This window comes from Boleophthalmus pectinirostris, unplaced genomic scaffold (genome assembly GCF_026225935.1).
Source record: "Boleophthalmus pectinirostris isolate CB_2022bp ecotype Guang Dong unplaced genomic scaffold, ASM2622593v1 HiC_scaffold_9, whole genome shotgun sequence".
Taxonomy (NCBI): domain Eukaryota; kingdom Metazoa; phylum Chordata; class Actinopteri; order Gobiiformes; family Gobiidae; genus Boleophthalmus; species Boleophthalmus pectinirostris.
Genome location: NW_026571541.1, coordinates 29388497 through 29407925, shown reverse-complemented (window position 1 = coordinate 29407925; position 19429 = coordinate 29388497). Strand labels below are relative to the sequence as shown.

Below are 19429 nucleotides of genomic sequence, written 5' to 3'. Positions count from 1 at the left end.
ACACACACATCACACACACATATACAGTTAGTTAATTATTATTATTATTATTGTAGTAGTTGTAGTGCACCACTGTATTTAGATCATGCATAATTTCACTGGGTAAACACACTCCCACTCTGTGTTTTAACCATTATAAACAAATCTGAGCCTTGGTCATTTCTCTGTGTGATTAGTTTGTGGATAAAATGAGTTTTCACATTGGCTTCTGTCATGTAAATACATCAAAAAAGAGCCACTCTTTTGAACGGCTTTTTGAAATAAACAAATCTGAAAAGACATCCCATGAAAGTAATAGTTTTTGTGCGAGATCCTATTAATTTCGAGCTCTTTTGCCAGTGCCTCGCTGCACCCTATTTTAATTGACTAATTGCAACTAATTATAAAATATAGACTTTATAGCATATAGATAAGGATAAATATAGAATAGACTATGGCGCCCCCTGTAGTCTCAATTTCTCCCCATAGTCTAAAAAAAACATGGACTTGACATTGGCACAAAATCTCACTTTGTTGCTCCATACATAACACAAAAAGGAACTACACTGTTTATTATATATTTTTTAATTTTTTTACTTATTTATATATTTTTTTGTGGGATGAGGGGATGGGAAAAATGGGTGGTTAAAAATAAAAAGTAAAGTGTATGTGTATGAACCTCCCTGACAGCTGACGATGTGAAATAAAAATATACTTAAAGAAGATAATAAGATAATAAGTGACATTCAGACTTCACAAATTGTACGAAAGGAAATTATGAAAATACAGAAAATATGTCTGCCACCATCGTCTGATCAAAATCTATGGGCATTTCTTTACTGAATGTCTTTAGTCGACTTCAGAATAAGTTTATAGTCTGGAATGTCCATGTATGTGTAAGTAATATTGTATACTGACTTATATATATGTCTTTATATTTTATTTAGCAGCATCTTTATATGTTATAGGGAGACTTTTAAAGGTTGTCATTTTATTTAAATGCTACTTAGACTTAGACAAACTTTATTGATCCACAAGGGTTTTGGGATTTGGACCCAGGTGCTCAAACAAATATAACAAATATAATAACAAAGAGCAAAAATATAAATGGTAATAATAAATTTGAAATAGTCGGGATGGGACGAGACAGTTTCCACAAGACGAGAGATGAAATTGGGTCCACGAAAACTAGACAAGACAAGATTTTAACATAATTTCTCAAGTACACATTTCACGATTCAGTTTCCAATTTTGGCCTCACAATTTTTTATTTATTTGATTTCATACTTTTGTTTCCATTCTACTTCTGCTTTCTGGAACTTTTGGAACAGTTTTTTTGTCCAATCCAAATATAAACACATGGAAAAAAAATCTCACGAGATAATTTTTCTCAAGTGTGCACGATCTTGTGGCAATTTTGTCTCACGAGATCTTGTACCGTTCCTATTAAATAAGCAATAAGAAGCAAAAATAGCAAGAGACCTTTGTCAAATAAGACATAATTATACAAATGTTTATGTACAAGTAAAAATAAAATACAGAATTATTGTACTTTTTACACATTTTCTTCATGTTTCTCTGAACTAAAGGCATCAGTCCATCTTTTTTCACTTTAGTTTTTTGTGTTTAAAAGTCGAGCTGATACAAATATTACTGTTTTTGACTGTCACATTTCAAAACCTTAAGTACAAACATAATCCGGCGTGTTGTGAATGGCTTTTTAGTGCACCAATTGATGGCCATCGCTGACTTGTTTTTCTCTACGCCACCAGTGTTTTTTGTTTTTTTTTGTCTTCATGGGAACCATTCCCCAGTGACAATATCAAAAGGAGCTTTCTTCTGGATTTACTGAACCAAAACTGCCCCATACTGATCAGCACTGACAGTCATACGATATTCATGAAACACCATTGAGTAAGCCAGGGGTGTTTGCCATATTTCACAAAACTGAAACTAGACTTTTATGAATTCATGCATCTTTCAGACCGATTACTCCGAACAGCTCCACGAAAAAAAACAAAAAAACAAACTCCGCACCAACTTCCGACTTGACTCGTCTCTCTCACCTCAGATGAAGGTGAAGGCGAGCGTCACCCACATTAATCTCTGCAAATGCACTGGGTGTTAATCCCGAGAACGAGGGCTCCATAACGCCGGACTCGTGGCTCTATTTATCTCCTCCTCAGATCCCCCCCTCTCCTTTGCCTGGAGACGAGCACAGACCCAAAGTGTAATGTATTGTAATTTCACCCATGATTGATCCCTCAGTGTCAGTTAAAACCAGAGCGATTGAATGGCGGGAAGCCGGTAATGCAGCCTCCGCCATGGCACAGGGAAAGCTGATCTACAAACAGATAGAGAGCCAGTCGGGATGGTATTGACAGTACAGTGCAGTTTCTCTTGTGTTTGTATACAACCCGCAGAATATTGATAACTAAGAAAGCCGCGCTGTACCATAATAACAGGTTTTATCGTGGGAACAGAATTGGAAATCAAGAATGGAACTGAGACATGTGACCTTTTAAGCTTATTTAATTCATCTCCATATGCATTTATTATTTACTATTAGGGATGGGCATGATTAGTTGATTAATTGATAATTGATCATTAAGAATTTCATCGATTACGTTCATTTTAATCGACAAACCGAATGTAGGTTGCTGTGCGTCGCGTGACCAAACAGGGGTCCGTACATGTAGCTCTTTGCAGCCTGCAACGTACTGAAATGCAACGATGACTTGTACAAGAAATTCCACGCTTTCCTTTGCGTTCGGGACAAGTGTGAGTCCATGTGCACAGTGTACAAAGCAGCACATATGTTTCGGTGTCCAGTGGGAAAAAGGTTTTGCCAGGTGAGAGTCGCGCAATGTCGATGACGAGTCCCCACCTCCCGTACGGTGTCCTGGTTTTGACAAACGCAAATATGGTCACACTAACCTGTATTCCACAGAATCATGTCTTTTAATCTGACAGAAATTGACCGCATCAGCGACACAAGAGCTGTAGTTTTATCTTCGCTGAGTTTATGCAAATTAGCCATGCAGTTTTAAGTTTCGTTTCTGTGAAAGTTGCGCAAAACTGAATTAAACACATTATAATCTGAAACGGATTAATGTGGCTCTAGAGTCGTAAAGTTGAATTTATTTATGCAGATTAGTAGTGCAGATAGTAATAATAATGATGATCATTTTAATATAAAAACGTTAATGATTAATCGATAATCGATCGTTAATTCTATTTACTATAATGCAAACTGATTACTGATACACACTTTATTGATTAGAAAACCTAAAACTTAACCCAAACCATCTTCACCATCTTCAAAAATGGCATTCCTATCCTTTAAACCAGTGTTTCCTAAACTTTTTTTCTAGGAACTCATATTTTAAAAGTCACAAACCTTCACGACCCAAGTCAATAGATATTATTCGTAAATCACAAAATAAAGATGGATTTGACCATTATTGAACACTGAGGATATTTTATTGTCGACTGAGTGATCGTGTCTCTCTGAACAATTAGTATTACTCAAGTTTTAAACAATGAAAAACAGTAACTGAACCAACAATCAAAGGTCTCCATAAGTCGCCTATTTGGACATTAAACGTGCTCATTTCTTTTTCTTTTCAACTTTCAACTGAACCAGCAATATTGGAACAAAATAATCACTCGCTCTCTCATGTGTCAGAACTGTATATTTAAGATCTACATGTAGATCGTGACAAGGTGACCCAAAACAAATCTCTTGTGACCCACCTGAGGGTCACGATCCATCTTTGGGAAACAATGATTTAAACAAAAAGACAATACTGATCCAGAAGTGTTAACTACAATTTAAGGTAAAAATTCTAATATGGATGGATGTACAGTAGGAACATGCTGGAGGTACTGTGTCTCTTGACTGGCCTGGGAACACCTTGGGGTCCCCCTGGAGGAGCTGGAGGAAGTGTCCAGGGTGAAGGAAGTCTGGGAGTCTCTGCTTAGACTGCTGCCCCCACAAACCGGCCCCAGATAAGCGGAAGAAAACGACACTTTCCAGGCCAACTGCAACAGGTTAATTTGTTTAGTTCACAATAAAGATGCACTATGGACGGTCCACCACCTGCTTGTCTCTATGGAGCTCTGGAATGTTCCATAATATAGCATTAAACTTTTGGTGATTTGACCAGGCCAATTTATAATAATACATTCGATGCATTGGATTTCTATAGCACTTTTTTGGAAACTCAAAGCCTTATTCATTCACTCCACAGTCGGTGGAGGTAAATTACTACTGTAGCCACATCTGCCCTGGGGGAAACTGACCAGGCTGCCAATCTGCGCCGTCAGCCCCTCTGAACACCACCAGCACTAACACACACACCACATTCATACTGTAATTTACAGGTCAGAACTGTGGAGAGTCGATCCTGCTCACAGTAAACATGCGTGCTTTTCCAAGTATTTTTAAGCAATAAAAACACCACAATAAATTTATCACGCTATTCAGTTACATTTTAGGAACCTTTTGGACAAAGTAATTACAACCGCATGGAGACAAGCAACTTCTGGACCTCAAAAGTGACACAGCACACCTTTTAAGTAAAACTTAAATGAAAAAATATTCATGTTACAAAAATGCACAAAGCAGTGATAAGCTACCGTATAAAGAAGAATGCAGTGATTGTCTTAGGCAAAACAATGGGACCTGATCAGAATATCTCATCAGGTTAACAATAACTCTGCGAACAATGGAACACAATGATGAAGAACAGCAGTAATTCAGTTCAATTCAAAATTTATTTTTATAGCACATTTAAAACAACTTCAGTTGACCAAAGTGCTTCACATACAAGTCAACAGCAACAGCATAGAAGAAACAGTTACATATACAAATATAGAGAAAACATGTTAAAACTACCAAGATAACCTGACTCGCTCGTACTAAATGCCAGGGAGAAGAGGTGAGTTTTCAGTCTTGTCTTAAACTGTGTTACAGACTGAGAGGATCTGACAGCAAGAGGAAGGCAATTCCATAGTCACAGAAAAAGCTCTGTCACCTCTTGTCTTGAGCCGAGTTTTGGGCTCGACCAACAGGAGCTGGTCGGCTGATCTCAGGGCTCTGGGGGGAGTATAGGGCCGCAGTAACTCCCTCAAGTAGACTGGACCCATGGAGTGCAGACATTTGAAAACAATTAACAACATTTTAAATTGCACCCGGTATAGGACAGGGAGCCAGTGCAGGTCACACAGAAGAGGTGTGATGTGTTCACATTTTTTAGTATTTGTCAGCAGACGAGCTGCAGCGTTCTGGACGTGTTGTATGCGTTGCAGGGAGCCCTGGTCTAACCCTACATATAAAGAATTACAATAGTCCAGGCGTGATGTCACGAAAGCATGGATCACTTTTTCGAACTCTGCCCGTGGGAGGTAGGGCTTTACTTTAGCGAGGAGCCTTAACTGAAAGAAGCTGTAATGAGCAGTAATGAAAGCATGATGGCACAAGGACGCACCGTGCAGGCTGACTGAGCGTGAGGTAACCAGAACTACTGTCAGATCGGTGGAGACAAAAAAATTAAGTTGATTCTGCTGAAAAGCGTACATCCAACGTACTCTTTAGGCTCTCTTTAGGTCCTGTATTTCACAAAATTAACTTTTGTGAGCTTTTGTACATGTTCATTTGGTATTTCCTCATCAAAAAACATACCTGGAGTTGTGTTTTGTTTCTTTCACATATGTTTGTGTAATCCTGCATTAATAGTCTAAACATCTCCCAAGCTCATATTGCTCAGTTTCACCTTATGATGTCATGAAGCAGTAGTTTTCAGGATAAGGGCCACCTTTTACCTTTTGTTGTTCAGTAGAGATTTGCAATTCCACAGCTGAAGTTATTAAAATGATTCTAGTGAAGGTGAATTAAAAGCACGGTGGAACACTTCCTGTATTACCACCTGACATCTCAAGGTGGAGTTTTTATTGTTTAAAAAAAAATACTAACTTGTGTGATAAACATGTATGAATGAAACTCCAAATAGCATAATTTTTAAAAACCTACATCACCCCTAGCCAGACTGGCAACACCTAGTGCCTCCGCTCAATTTCATTTCTCTCCAGCGACTAGGTCAGGAATCGAAATACACTAGACACTGGCCAATCAGTGAAGAGCTGTGAAGCCATGACATCAAACTCAAGCGAGTGTCTGGGTACATTTTGTGGTTCAGCACAACAGTAAACAAAGCGGTCGAGATGGATGTAGACGAAGACAGACATTCTGTGTTGCCAGCGATTCCCGAGATCGAGGATTTAAAGCCGGAACAAAGAAAATGTTTGGTAAATTTTAAGGGGAAAGACATTATTGCCCTTCTTCCTTTGGGATTTGGGAAAAGCTTAATATACCAGTTCGCCCCATTAGCGGCGCATTACATACGTCATGACCAAGTAGCAGTGATTGGTTAAATAAAAGAAAGTACATGCCTACCATCGAGCGAGCAAATCCTAATGCTGTGAGGTCAGACGGTTTCCACGAAGTGAAACCGGCTGATGAATCAAGCTACATCACCTCCGCTCCCACACGACAATTCTCCATAAATATACAAAAGCATGACACAAAACTGTCCACAACAACTTGACAAACCTGACGCGATGTGCAGCAGTTTCATTAGCGGGATTCATGCTGATTCTGTTGTGATAACGCTCTGAAGGGGGAGTGACAGCGTGGAGACGAAAATGAGGGGAAACTCAGAGCATCAAAAACCTAGGTGAAACTTATAAAACATGTAAATACCTTGTTTTCTGTGAATATGGCATTTTCAAAAGCCATAAAAGGTAATATGTGTTCACAGTTAATACCCCATAGATGTAAAATACCCCCTCTTTAATTTATTTTAAAGCTAATAAACGTAATGTCTCTCAGTACACTGCTGTCTTTTTGTATCCTCCACCCAAAGTCACAGTTTTATTGGTGGTATAAAAAGTGAGCTGTGCATCCCTGTGCTTGTGTGCAGCCGGTACGGGACCCCTGAGGAGCTGAAGGAGCTGATCGACGTGGCTCACTCCCTGGGCATCATGGTGCTGCTGGACGTGGTGCACAGTCACGCCTCGAAGAACACGGAGGACGGACTCAACAACTTCGACGGCACTGACTCCTGCTTCTTCCACTCCCCACCCCGAGGAGAGCACAGCCTGTGGGACAGCCGCCTCTTCAACTACTCCAGGTACAAACCACATGCCACTATTGACCGTGTACTTTAGAATATCTGAGGACTAAAGTAATGGTAGTATGCAGAGCTGGGTAAAGTAGCCAGTAATTTAAGTCAAGTGTATCTATATTTCAGTTGAATTATATAGTAGTGGTCCAAAGTATTATGACTACAAACACTTTCTTTTTCAAGCCACACTAGTCAACTATAACTTGGCTCACATTAGATTGGTAATGTCACTCTGAATTGAGTTCTACATGTTTATTAATATGGAACGGCTCTCAATGAGCAGTCGGGAAAAGGCGAGACTTAAGGACAAATATTTTAATCTGATTGGTCGATGCGTCACATCAGTGGAACGAGCTGAGAAATCTGACTTTTGTTACATCCAGTTAAGAGAAAATCACTTCTTTCTCATCCACAAAAGAACAAAGAGCTTCCCTTCTGCACTATTTTCACAAACTAAATATTCTATATTTCTTCTAAAGTAGGCGTTTTTGTTTGTTTTGGTTAGTTCTTCACTTTTGGCTTTCACCCAAACTACAAATCTGCCCTGTGACTGGTCTGAACCACTGCTGAACTGGGCCCAATGGCACCAGCGGGAGCCGGGTCAAATGGATTCTCATGAATTTGTGAACTCACAAGGTTGGGTTAGCAAAGGTTCACAGCATATCTCAGATGAGATTTGCTGCACTGGGTATAAAAGAGTTCTGAAAAATTACTGCTACTTCTAGTACAGAAACCACTACTCAAGTAGAAGTAACAGTCTGGATGTTGTATCAGATTTAGAATTTAAAGTTGGGCAGTTTTCGCATCCCAGTGAGAAAGTGCTTTAAAAAATGAAATCTTTTTGCTTAAAGTCTGATTTTCAACTCGGAGGAATTCTACAGTTTACCCCCTACAGTCACTCACATCAACTTCAATATCCAGCTCAGCTTGCTTCTTTCTGCATACATTTACTGCTTTAAAAGAAGTGAGGATATGATGCACAGCAAATTTCATCATCTGAGGCGCTAGGAAAGACGTCATTTAAAAAGCAAATCCTTCCAAATAAATTCCACACTTCATCTCCAATGTAAAAAGCCTGTTAGTGGGGTTAAGTTTGGCTTATGGTGCATAGTTTACTTACACTGTCCAAAGATCTGCATTTGTCAGGGCACAAATGGAATAAATATGTGTGGCGTGAACTGTATAGTATTAGTATAGTGATCGCTGACCACTGTCTCGGATGTAACCTCCCTGTGACCTTAACACGGTGTGTAGAATATTTAAAGTTGCCCTCTGTACCTTTTTAAGCCGTCTGTTTGTCTGTTATTGCTTTTCCTGGAGCTGCAGTCTGGCACTAAACTGTCTATCAGGTTTTCATTGGTTGAAAGTGCATCACAAAGAACATTTTTAGTATTCTCACAGTGAGCAGTGGCCACCTCTCCACAGATCTGTAATTTGATTAATTGGAGTCATCTACTTGTTTCTATGGAGATAGATGCAATTAATACCATACTTTGGAACATTCCATTCCAGCTAAAAAAAACACAGTGCACCTTTAGGACAATGCTCTCTAAAGCTAGTTTTCCTTCCCATATGATGCCATTTTCTGATCTATGTTATAATGTTGTTTTCTCATCAAAAACAGACCTGGAGTTGTGTTTTGTTTCATTCACACGTTTAACACACAAACCTGTATATTTAGGCTAAGTTCTTCTGTCAAACAGTAAACAATTTGTTCCACCTTATGTAGTAATACAGGAAGTGCTCCACTGTGTTTTTAAACTCAAAACACCTTCACTAGAATCATTTCAGCTTTGGAATTGTCAGTCTCTGCTGAACTAAAGCTAAAAAGGCTGTGGTCATGAAGCAGTAGTTTTCAAGGTGGAACAGAGCATTTTGAGCTTTGGAGTTGTACCATATTTTTCAGACTATAAGGCGCACTTAAAATCCTAAAATTTTCTCAAAGATTGACTGTGCGCATTGTAATTTGATGCGCCTTATGTATTAATTCTGGTTGTGCTTACTGACCTCGAACCGATTTTTTTTTTTTGTGGTACACAGCGCTCAAAAATCTGTCAAAATGATTTAGTACGACTTTAGTAAGCTACGAAGCCGCACCACTTGATGTATTGTCGGAGCATTACAGCTACCGTAGTCAGGAGCCTCGCGGAGTCGTGTCTTTTAGTCCGACAGAAGCTGACCGCATCAGCGCACAAGGAGCTTACAGTTTATGCAAATGGGCCATGTGGTTTTAAGTTTTGTTTCTGTAAAATGTAAACAAATGTGCGCAAAGCTGCATTAAACACATTATTACTCAATGTATATTTGAGTCGTCCTTGTAGGAAATAAAAAAACTTAAAATGATCCACCCTCATTCACATTCATAACACACATTCACCAAGACAGGGAGGCAACACCAGAAGAATGACGCCACGATCTGCCAGTGGCTCGTGGATCAGTCTCAAGCGTCGTCGGTTTGTTTTACTTAATGCGCCTTATAATCCACTGCACATTTATAGCCTGAAAAATATGGTGGACAGCCTCATAATAAAGGGTTACTCAAACATGTCTGAATGAACCAAAACAAAACACAACTCCAGGTATGCTTTTGATGAGATAACAACCTGGTTTAAACCGCACAAGAATCAATTTTGCATGTGATACCGCAGCTGAAGAATAGAAATCTATATCGGTGCATTGCATATTTATAACTTCCATTTTCAAACCCACTGGTATTTTAACTCTTTGCATTTGATTTAATACATTTAACTGGGAACGATGTAAATCTACTGCATATTACACCGCAACCCCAGACTCACTGTGGAGCCCTTATCAATTATACAACCTGAAATCCCGCTGCGTGTGATGTGACTTATGATGGCGTGTTTGATGGATGAGCGCCGGATAAGGAATTGTACTGGAAGCGGAATGTATTTGAATAATGTGAATAGAAAAGTCGATAAAAAAAAGCAACTTCGTTTTATTTTCTCCAACCCGGTGACACTGCGCGACGTCAGGCGGATCAGAACTCACAATCACAAGCCCGGCGTGTTCTATCCGGCTCCACAATGGTTTTCAGTTTACCGTTCATCTGATATTCCCAAAGCATGGCCCACACTGTTAATGGGAACTGAAGTCTCCACAAATGCTCCTGATTTTACCTTTACAGAAGCGGTGACACCTTGCGGAAATTTGAAGCTCTCTGGCAGACGCTGTGTTGTCAGCTGTGGGGGAAAAATACAATATTTAGCAGCGTTACCCACATGCTTGTTAAAATGTTGTTTCCTCACCGCAAACATACCTGGAGCTGTGTTTTGTTTCATTCACACATTTTAACGCACAAACCCTGCATATTTAGTTCTTCTCTCAAACGGAAAACACTTCTCCGCCTCATGATGCTCCACTCTGTTTTCAAACTTCTTACACTTTCACCAGAAACATTTGGATAATTTCAGTCCTGGAATTTCTTATCTCTACTGAATAAAAGGTCAAACGTAGTTGTTAACTTGAAAACTATCACTGCATGACATCACAAGGTGGAACAGAGCATTTTGAGCTTTGGCAATATAGACAGACTAATAATAAAGGATTAATCAAACAAGTGTGAATGAATCAAAACACAACTCCACGTGGGATTGGGCGGTAATACTGTATTACGGTGTCCCGCGGGATCAAAAAGTAGCAACGGCGTCAGTTTCATTACTGTCATTAAAAAAATCTCCAGCGCATAAAGACCTAATATCATATTATAATTTACTGATACTTAAATTTGTTTGCTCAGCACAAATGAATGTGTGGTTGTATTTTCAGTTTAATGCGATCACGATTTAAAACTAATAGTATCTATCATGTTTCTTTTAACTGTATGGGGAGACAACGTTTGATTAGTTTCATTCTGTTGTCACGTGACGCTCATAAGAGACCAAGACAAGACGGCAAGTTCGGCGACAAGTGAGTTGGTCCCAAAAAGAAATACTTCTACAGTTTGGCAACATTTTGACTTCAGGCGCACTTTTTTTTTTTTTACATTTTACAGAAACTAAACTTAAAACCACATGGCTCATTTGCTTAAACTATAAAGAGTTGATAAAAACAGCTCACTTCTTGTGCGCTGTTGTGGTTCAGCTTCTGTCGGACTAAACAAATTTATGTGTTCTTTCTGCAACAGAGGATGTGCGGCTGATGATGAGGTTATAAGTCTGTAGGTCATACACGTAGACCGTATAGTGGTGCAGCTTTTACCAAAGTCGTACGAAAACATTTTGGTAATACATTAATACCGTATACCCCGGTAAAATCCTGACAAGGTTTAACGGTTTCAAAGTTTGGATATCACCCAACCCTAACTCCAGGTATGTTTTTGAGAAGGTAACAACATTCTAACATGGCTTAAACTTCACAATTCTGCATAATATAGGCACTTTAATAAACCTGTCCTCATGTTCTGCAGTCTCCACCAAGAGACCTGTGTGATGTTGGGTAGATCAGAACTCAAAATCACAACCTTGGCGCATTCTATCTGGCTCCACAATAGTTTTCATTTTACAGTTCATCTGATATTCCCAAAGCATGGCCTGCACTTTTAATGGGAACAAAAGTCTGCACAAATGCTCCTGATTTTAGCTTTACAGCGGCGGTGACCCTTGCAGAATTTTAAAGCCTTTTGACAGCTGCGGGGGATAAAATACAATATTTAGCTCGTCGCAAACGTACCTGAAGCTGTATTTTGTTTCATTCACACATTTTAAATACATAAACCTTGCATATGTAGGCTGAGTTCTTCTCTCAAACTGAAAACATCCTGTAAGTACACCCTCCACCATGTGACCCACTGTACCTGTTAGGGATGGGCGTTCAATTACATTTTCTTAATCAATCGTCAGGAGAATTAACGAGTCATTTTTGATTAATCATTAACGTTTTTATATTAAAATTATCATCATTATTACTGTTACCCATCTGCATAAATACACTCAACTTTACAACATAAAAACCATAAACGCTATACAGCCACATCAGCCCGTTTGAGATTATAATGTGTTTAATTGAGCTCTGCACACATTTCTTTACTTTTTACGAAACTCAAAATGGCATGGGAAACTTGCAGAAACTATAAGCGCTGGAAAAAAAAACCCCATCTCATTTCCTTGTGCCCTGATGCAGTCAGGACACAGAGGGATGTTGATGATGACGACAGTGAGGCTGTTCTGTGAGTGTGTCGCGTTTTCAGAGATCAGACGTGTACAGGTTTAGTGCAGTTCTTTATTTAACAGTCATTTCACTCACTTTATTTATGTTGGTCACTTTTATTTTGACTACTGTTGTGATGTAAAGACTGAAAAGTGTTTGTCATTAATCCGTGTTTCATTCGTTTTTCAATATAAAACCAAAATAAGAGAAAACGAAAAAACAACTCTTTTCTTCTTTATTTGTCTCCAAAACCAAAATGAAAAAACAGATAATGATTCGTTTTTTCAGTTTTCGATTTTGTGTTTAAATTAATAATGGAAAAAACTGATAACGGCCGTTTTCCGTTTATGTGACTTCCGTGACTGCGATGCCGGACTTTTGCACTGCGTATGGACTGAACCAGGACTGATCCATGTCCGGGACCAGAGCGGGACCAGAGCAGGACCAGAGTGGGACCAGGCCGGACTCTGAGCTTTGACTCCGAGCCTCCATTGGGTCCGAGCCTCAGCTTCGAGCTCCGGCCCTGCTGTAGGCTCTGAGCCTCCGGTCTGGTCCAGGTCTGGTCTCGGTCTGGTCTCAGTCTCAGTCTGGTCCCGGTTTCAGTTCTGATCTCAGTCTCGGTCTGATCTCGGTCTGGTCTCGGTCTCAGTCCCGCTCTGGTCCCAGTCTCAGTAGTGGTCTGGTCCAGGATCAGTCCTGGTTCAGTCCGTATAGAGCGCAAAAGTCCGGCATCGCAGTCACGGAAGACACGTAAACGGGAAACGGCCGTTATCCGTTTTTTCCATTCTTCATCTAAACACAAAATCGAAAACTGAAAAAACAAATCATTATCCATTTGTTCATTTTGGTTTTGGAGACAAATAATGAAGAAAACTGTTGTTTTTCATTTTCTTATTTTTGGTTTTATATTGAAAAACGAATGAATGAATGATACACAGATTGTCCCTGAGTGCTTTACTCAACTCGTGTTTGCGCTGTCAGACGCAGCCTCGTCTCCTTACGCTACGCAACGCACAGCAACCTATATTCAGTTTGTCGATTAAAAATGAACGTGATCGAAGAAATTCATAGTGATCAGTTATAAAATAGTCGACTAATCATGCCCATCCGTAGTACTTATACAGGAAATTCTCCATTGTCCATTCACAAGGTACAGTCATGTTGGATTTTATAACTCCAAATCAGCTCAGAGTTGTGAAATGTTTCCAAGTAAGAATTCTGTGATGGATAGGCGAATTTACAAGTCGATATGAAAGTCAGAAAGTCCAAACTTCGAGGAGAACTGGAACACAGCATAAAAAGATGGCTCTATTCGCTCACAGAGGATACTTGAGAATCAAACTGCAGCGTAACATCAAATCATGTTTAATGTACTTTCCCTTTATTTCAAAATTTCTACGATAACAGTAGTTGTTCCCTTTTTTTCTTTTCAGTTGCATTTTAATTTTCATGTATATTATATTCTTTTCAAACATAAACAAGACTCTAACTCGACTATTATCCAATTTAATATCCAATTTTGCACAATATAGGATCTTTAATAGACCTGTGCCCATGTTCTGCAATTTCCACCAAGTTCTATTTTTTTTTTTTCCAACACTGTGTGATGTTTGGTAGATCAGAACTCACAATCAAAACCTTGGCTCATTCATCTGGCTCCACAATGGTTTTCAGTTTACAGTTCATCCGATACTCCCAAAGTGAAGCCCGCGCTGTTAATGGGAACTGAAGTCTTCACAAATGCTCCTGATTTTACCTTTACAGCGACGATGACACCTCGAAATTTTAATGCTCTTTGACTTACAGTTTGATGTCACCGACTTGGCAGGCTTTTGGTTGTGCTCATATTTTTAGCTAATTACGAAAATGTGAGAGGAAACATGAAAGAGTGTAAGTGAGGGAGAGGTTGTTGTCATCTAAGTGAACGCGCTAGAACTATTGATTTATGTTGTAAAGGCCTGTAAACGACTGTCTCCACGAAGTTCTGAGCGTGGAGAGATTTGAGACATTTACCATGATCTAGTTCTTAAGACAGAGAGCACTGGGATATAAAAAGAGCTGTGCAGTCATGCTTTTGTGAACATTTCTCATCATAATGACCCTTAATGTGGACTTAGTTTCCTAAAATAGTATTTCTATTTTATCATAAGAATTCATCTCTGTGGACCAGAATGGAAAGATATGCAGCCAGTCAGGCCCATAGGAAGACTAAACTGGCCCGCTGAACTTAAAGAGTGTATGACCGGTTCTGATGATTCCTGTAATTTTGACTTAATTTGGTGGGAAAATACATGTTGTAGATATAAATTATAGTTTTACACCAATCAAGAAGCAGTTGAAAGTTGAAAAATATATTGAAAATCACAGGAAGTACAGAGTTTTATTTTAGAGAGTCGCATATTGATAACGTCAGGGGGAATTCTGTCCTAAAGTTTGGCACAGTTTACACAAAGGAAACATTTCTCATACGTTAAACATTATTTCAACAAAATTAAGGAGTTTTCTTATATTTGTATTTGTTAATTAATAATCTCTGTGTACATTAGAGGAGCTTTGGCCCAGTGTAAGATGTTAGGTAGCAGTTACGTCAATAACTGCATTAATCAACTGCAACTAAAATTTGAAGCCTAAAAAAATTGCCAAATTGAGAAAGAAAAACTTGTAAATTGTTTAATGTAATCTTAGAGCAGTGGTGCCAATCACAGAGGGCCAAAATTAAAAGTCACGAGCCAAACTAAATATTTAGAAGAAGAATTTCAACAACATCTGCTTGTTTTCTCTTCTTTGAGATATGTAACATGAAACCTTTTCTTATTAAAATAAATAATAATAAATTAATAATAGTTTTGCTTAAACATTGAAGCCAGAAGAAGCATAATATAAAATAATAATACAATTTTAAATAAATAATGTCTCTATAGTCCATCTGTAGCCGGTGGACCAGCTCTAATACATATTTGATCTCGCCTGCCAAATTTGTCCCCCGGGCCTGAGTCTGACATGTTTGTCTTAGAGTGATTTTATCTAAGAGTGTGCAAAAATATCTAAATATCTTATCATTCAATGTGATACAGTATCGATATCGTAGGCTGCTGTATCGATATATCGCCAAGAGTATTTTTTTGGTGTATTTTACAAAATTATTTTGTTACAGCGCTACACTTTTGTTGCGAAACTTATTTGTGCAACACATTTGACATTTTCACAGTTTTGGTGAGTAAAATGAGCATTTTTCACATTAACTTTGCCCAGTCTCCATGATGATAGAAAGGTTTAATATCATACGGAGAAAAGCATTTGACGAAACCTTGACCATAAAATTACAAATTGCAGCTTTTTTAATCTTTTTTCTTTTTTACATAACATTTAGTAAAATACAACTCCAGGTATGTTTTTGATCAGGGAACAATATAACATGTTTACGGTTATTGTAGGAAAATTTGTCTTCTGCATTTGGCCCATGCTTCAATATTGTTAAGGCAACTTGTGCAGGACCAGATTTTGATCTAGGTTTGGTCAGGATTACTTTAGCTGGAGGATTTCAACTACTGTGCATTTTTTGGGTTAAGGGTTAAAGCTTAATGCAGGATAATGTCTCCTTTAACACTTTATTTCAGTGGTAATTTATGCCAAAAACCAGACCCAGAGTGAGTAGATCTATTAGCCCTCTTCTTTGGACATGTGTTTAATAGACCTGTGCCCATGTTCTGCAGTCTCCACCATTATCCTGCACTAAGTGTCAGGCACGAGGCCCTAATCAGAGAACAGGCTCCTCTTTGATTCCTATTGAGCGCCGCGTATCAGAGCCTCTCATTAGACACACCGCCGACATATGCCACAACTGTGAGGCATTAGAGCGCGCCCAGAGGAGGCCTGCCATGTCCTCACCACTTCATTGTCTCCTCCTCCTTCAGCTCCGCGCCGCACGCAGGTTTGTTTGGATGTGTCGCGCTTTAAAGGAAATGAAGGCGCCGTGCTCCCTGTGTGGAATACGCCTTGTTTTTTAATCAAGAGCCCGCTATCAGCCCCACAGCCCTACACTGATGTTCTTATTAGTTTGACAGGATCTGACGGGTGCGGAGCCAGCCGAGCACAGAGATTTCCAGTCCGCCTGCCAGTTTCTCCCCTTTGCATCTTTATCGCGGCTTTTAGTTAGTCTGAGGTTACTCTTTTTTACTCTGAAATGTACAAAGAATTTGAAGATGCGGAGACTGCAAGACAATTTGCTAGCATAGGTTGCTTCTGAATTTTAATGGCGCTCAGTAGTGCAAAAAATATTGGATATTAAAATCCAACGTGCAATATTAAAAGGTTTAGTCATCCCAACTTTGAAAAATAATTTTGTAATGAAAGCCTTTCGGGCTCAGGTTGAGCAGTCATAAATGGACTAGAAATCTCTTTTCTTTCAAGGTTTGCTAATTAGCATGGGTTTAATATTGCTTTCACACTGTCTATGCAAATAACACGTCCATGCTTTTAAAATGGTTCAAGCAGATAGTTGTAACTTGTCTTGTTTCTGTCTTTACCTCATCTTGCTTTTGTGTAAAGCCATCACTGCTTGTGGTGTGCTTCACCCTGATGTTTTCTCACTTAACTCAACACTTTGTGCAACTTGATTCCTTTTTTGTAGCCAGGCTGGTGCCACCTAGTGCCTCCGCTCAATTTCATTTCTCTCCATTGACTAGGTCAGGAATTGGAATACACTAGACGATTTGCAAGAACACCAGAAGTTGTAAACCACATACTGGGCATTCATTGAAGAGCTGTGAAGCCATGACGTCAAACTCAAGCACCTGTCTGGGTCCATTTTGTGGTACAGCACAACAGTAAACAAAGCAGTTGAGATGGATGTAGACAAAGCCAAACATTCTGTGTTGGCAACGATTCCCAAGATCGAGGATTTAAAGCTGGAACAAAAAGAACCAAATAGCAAATGACAACCAAATGACCAAATAGCAACAATTGGTTAAATGAAAAAAAGTACCCACCTACCGTCGAGCTAACGAATCGTAATGCTGCGAGGTCAGACGGTTTCCACAAAGTGAAACCGGCTGATGAATCAGGTGGGGTGCTGTGTTTAAGGGTACATTGTGCAACGTTTCTGGTGGAAGCTCCATTAAGTGCTTTTCTCTATTGAGATGTTATTGCTTTGTCTGAAATGTTTCACAGTATAAACCTTTCTGTCTTCATGGAGACCAAACCAGACCAAGTTACAGGTCAGATCTGTGAAAAGGGACCCCACTCACATCAGAATGCCTGTTTTCTGTTGTATTTTTGATCTATAAAACCACCTGTAATTGAGTAAATGTAAGGTAGAGCTGTTTAACGTCATATCGTGGAACATTCCAGGCAGAGTAATGACTTATAGAGACATATAAAAACAAGCAAGTGACGAACCCTCCACCAGAAAAGTTACACAAATCACCTTTAAATATCCAGTGCCCACATATTTTTCTGCTCCACTGAATAGACTCCACTGGAAATAGTGTAGAGAGCTGTGCGTTAATGTCAAGTCCAAGCTTCGCTATGAAGTTTTTCTATTTCAAGTGGCTCTCTCTGCAAGTCCTTATGTCTGAACTCACACTGTCTAAGATGTTGAAATAGATACATTCTTCCATATCTGCGGACGGAAAAAGTAATCTATAGCTGGCTTGAACCTTATCTCGAAGCTAGCCTTGAATCATAAAAGGCTGTTTGCTGTATATTTAAATGGAGCCAGCTACATGCTCCCGGTAATGTCTGACTCGCTCGATGGAACAAGCTCCAAAGTGCGCCCGCGTTATTTGATCCCCGCCATCATCTCCTTCACGCAATTTCCGAAAGTCACCTTGAGCCGGCGACCCGAGCTACGCGTTCAAACGAGGGGTTAAAAGCTCGAACCCAGCCTTTGCGCACACCGGGGTCCTCACATGAGAGAGCCGTGAGAAGCTTGATGTTGCTTCCCCGGATTATCCCCTCTCCACTCCACCTCTCCCAAGATCATTTGCATCCATTTTTCATCAATCTTTGTGTGAATTCTTAAGATATGAAAACGAGGCCCAGAGCCAGCCTTTTGAACGCTTGTTTTAACCGGTCCCAGTCGCTCCGTGCCACTGTTCGGCTGACTTTGACAAGCTTACTTTATTCTCTTTCTACTCAAGTCAATTTATTAATGAGGTACACTCGTTAAAATATTCATGCTGCTGATTTGTGTGCCCTGAACGTAAATGAATGGGATGTACAATGTTGAACAATGGCACAGAGAGGCAGAAAATGTCATTAGAAGCACACTTAATTGGCTTATTATGTGATACCAATGTTTCATCATTCATGATTTCTTCACTTCACTGCCATCTGTTGTAAATAAGTAAATACGATCCAGTCACACAGTTTTTAGTGCACACAAAGATGCTGTATACTGAAATATCATCGGAAATTATAATGAATGTCATACTTTACTTTTCCCATTAGGACTAAAATGCTCAGTTTTACGTTACCGTGTTATTAAAAGTCATGAATGGTGCATTTTATATTTGCCATGTTCATTTTAAACTTAATTCTGTCAACTGGACTAAAGTTTTTAGGAGTGAAGGCAAGCCAAGTTTATTTGTATAGCACAAATCCATTCACAAAGTAATTCAAAGTGCTTTATAGAATAAAAAATGCATTAAAATCACAATGTAAACAAATCAAAACATAAATAATCATCATAAAATTAACATTAAAAGAGAAGAGTGCAGAATAAAAAACTTTCAGTCATATGCACAGCCAAACAGAACAGTTTGAGCCTGGATTTAAACAGAGTCAGAACAGAGGCTCTCACATCTTCAGGAAGAATATTCCAGTAGGTTAGATTACTGTAATGGTCTTGTCCTCTCCTATGAGACGCTGCAGAACATCCAGAACACTGCAGCTCGGGTCCTGACTTGAACTAGGAAGTACGAGCACATAAGTCCTGTGCTCAGGTCTCTGCACTGCCCCTGTGGTTCAGAGAATAGACTTTAAAGCGACTCTGTTTGTGTGTAAGTCTCTCCATGGCCTGGCAACACAGACGTAGTGGACTAAGGGAGTGTGACGTCACCCACAGCGTTCAGCGCCACTCAAATGAGGCTCAC

At 39.4% G+C, this 19429-nt stretch overlaps 1 protein-coding gene across 1 annotated transcript in view; it reads left to right on the top strand.

Annotated features, from left to right (window-relative positions):
• The window catches only part of gbe1b (glucan (1,4-alpha-), branching enzyme 1b), a 331363-nt gene that overhangs the window by 108542 nt on the left and 203392 nt on the right, over nucleotides 1–19429 (top strand). The window contains exon 7 of the mRNA XM_020941150.2: nucleotides 6963–7172. Within this exon, the coding sequence (XP_020796809.2) occupies nucleotides 6963–7172 (210 nt within the window). The remainder of the gene's footprint in view (nucleotides 1–6962; nucleotides 7173–19429) is intronic.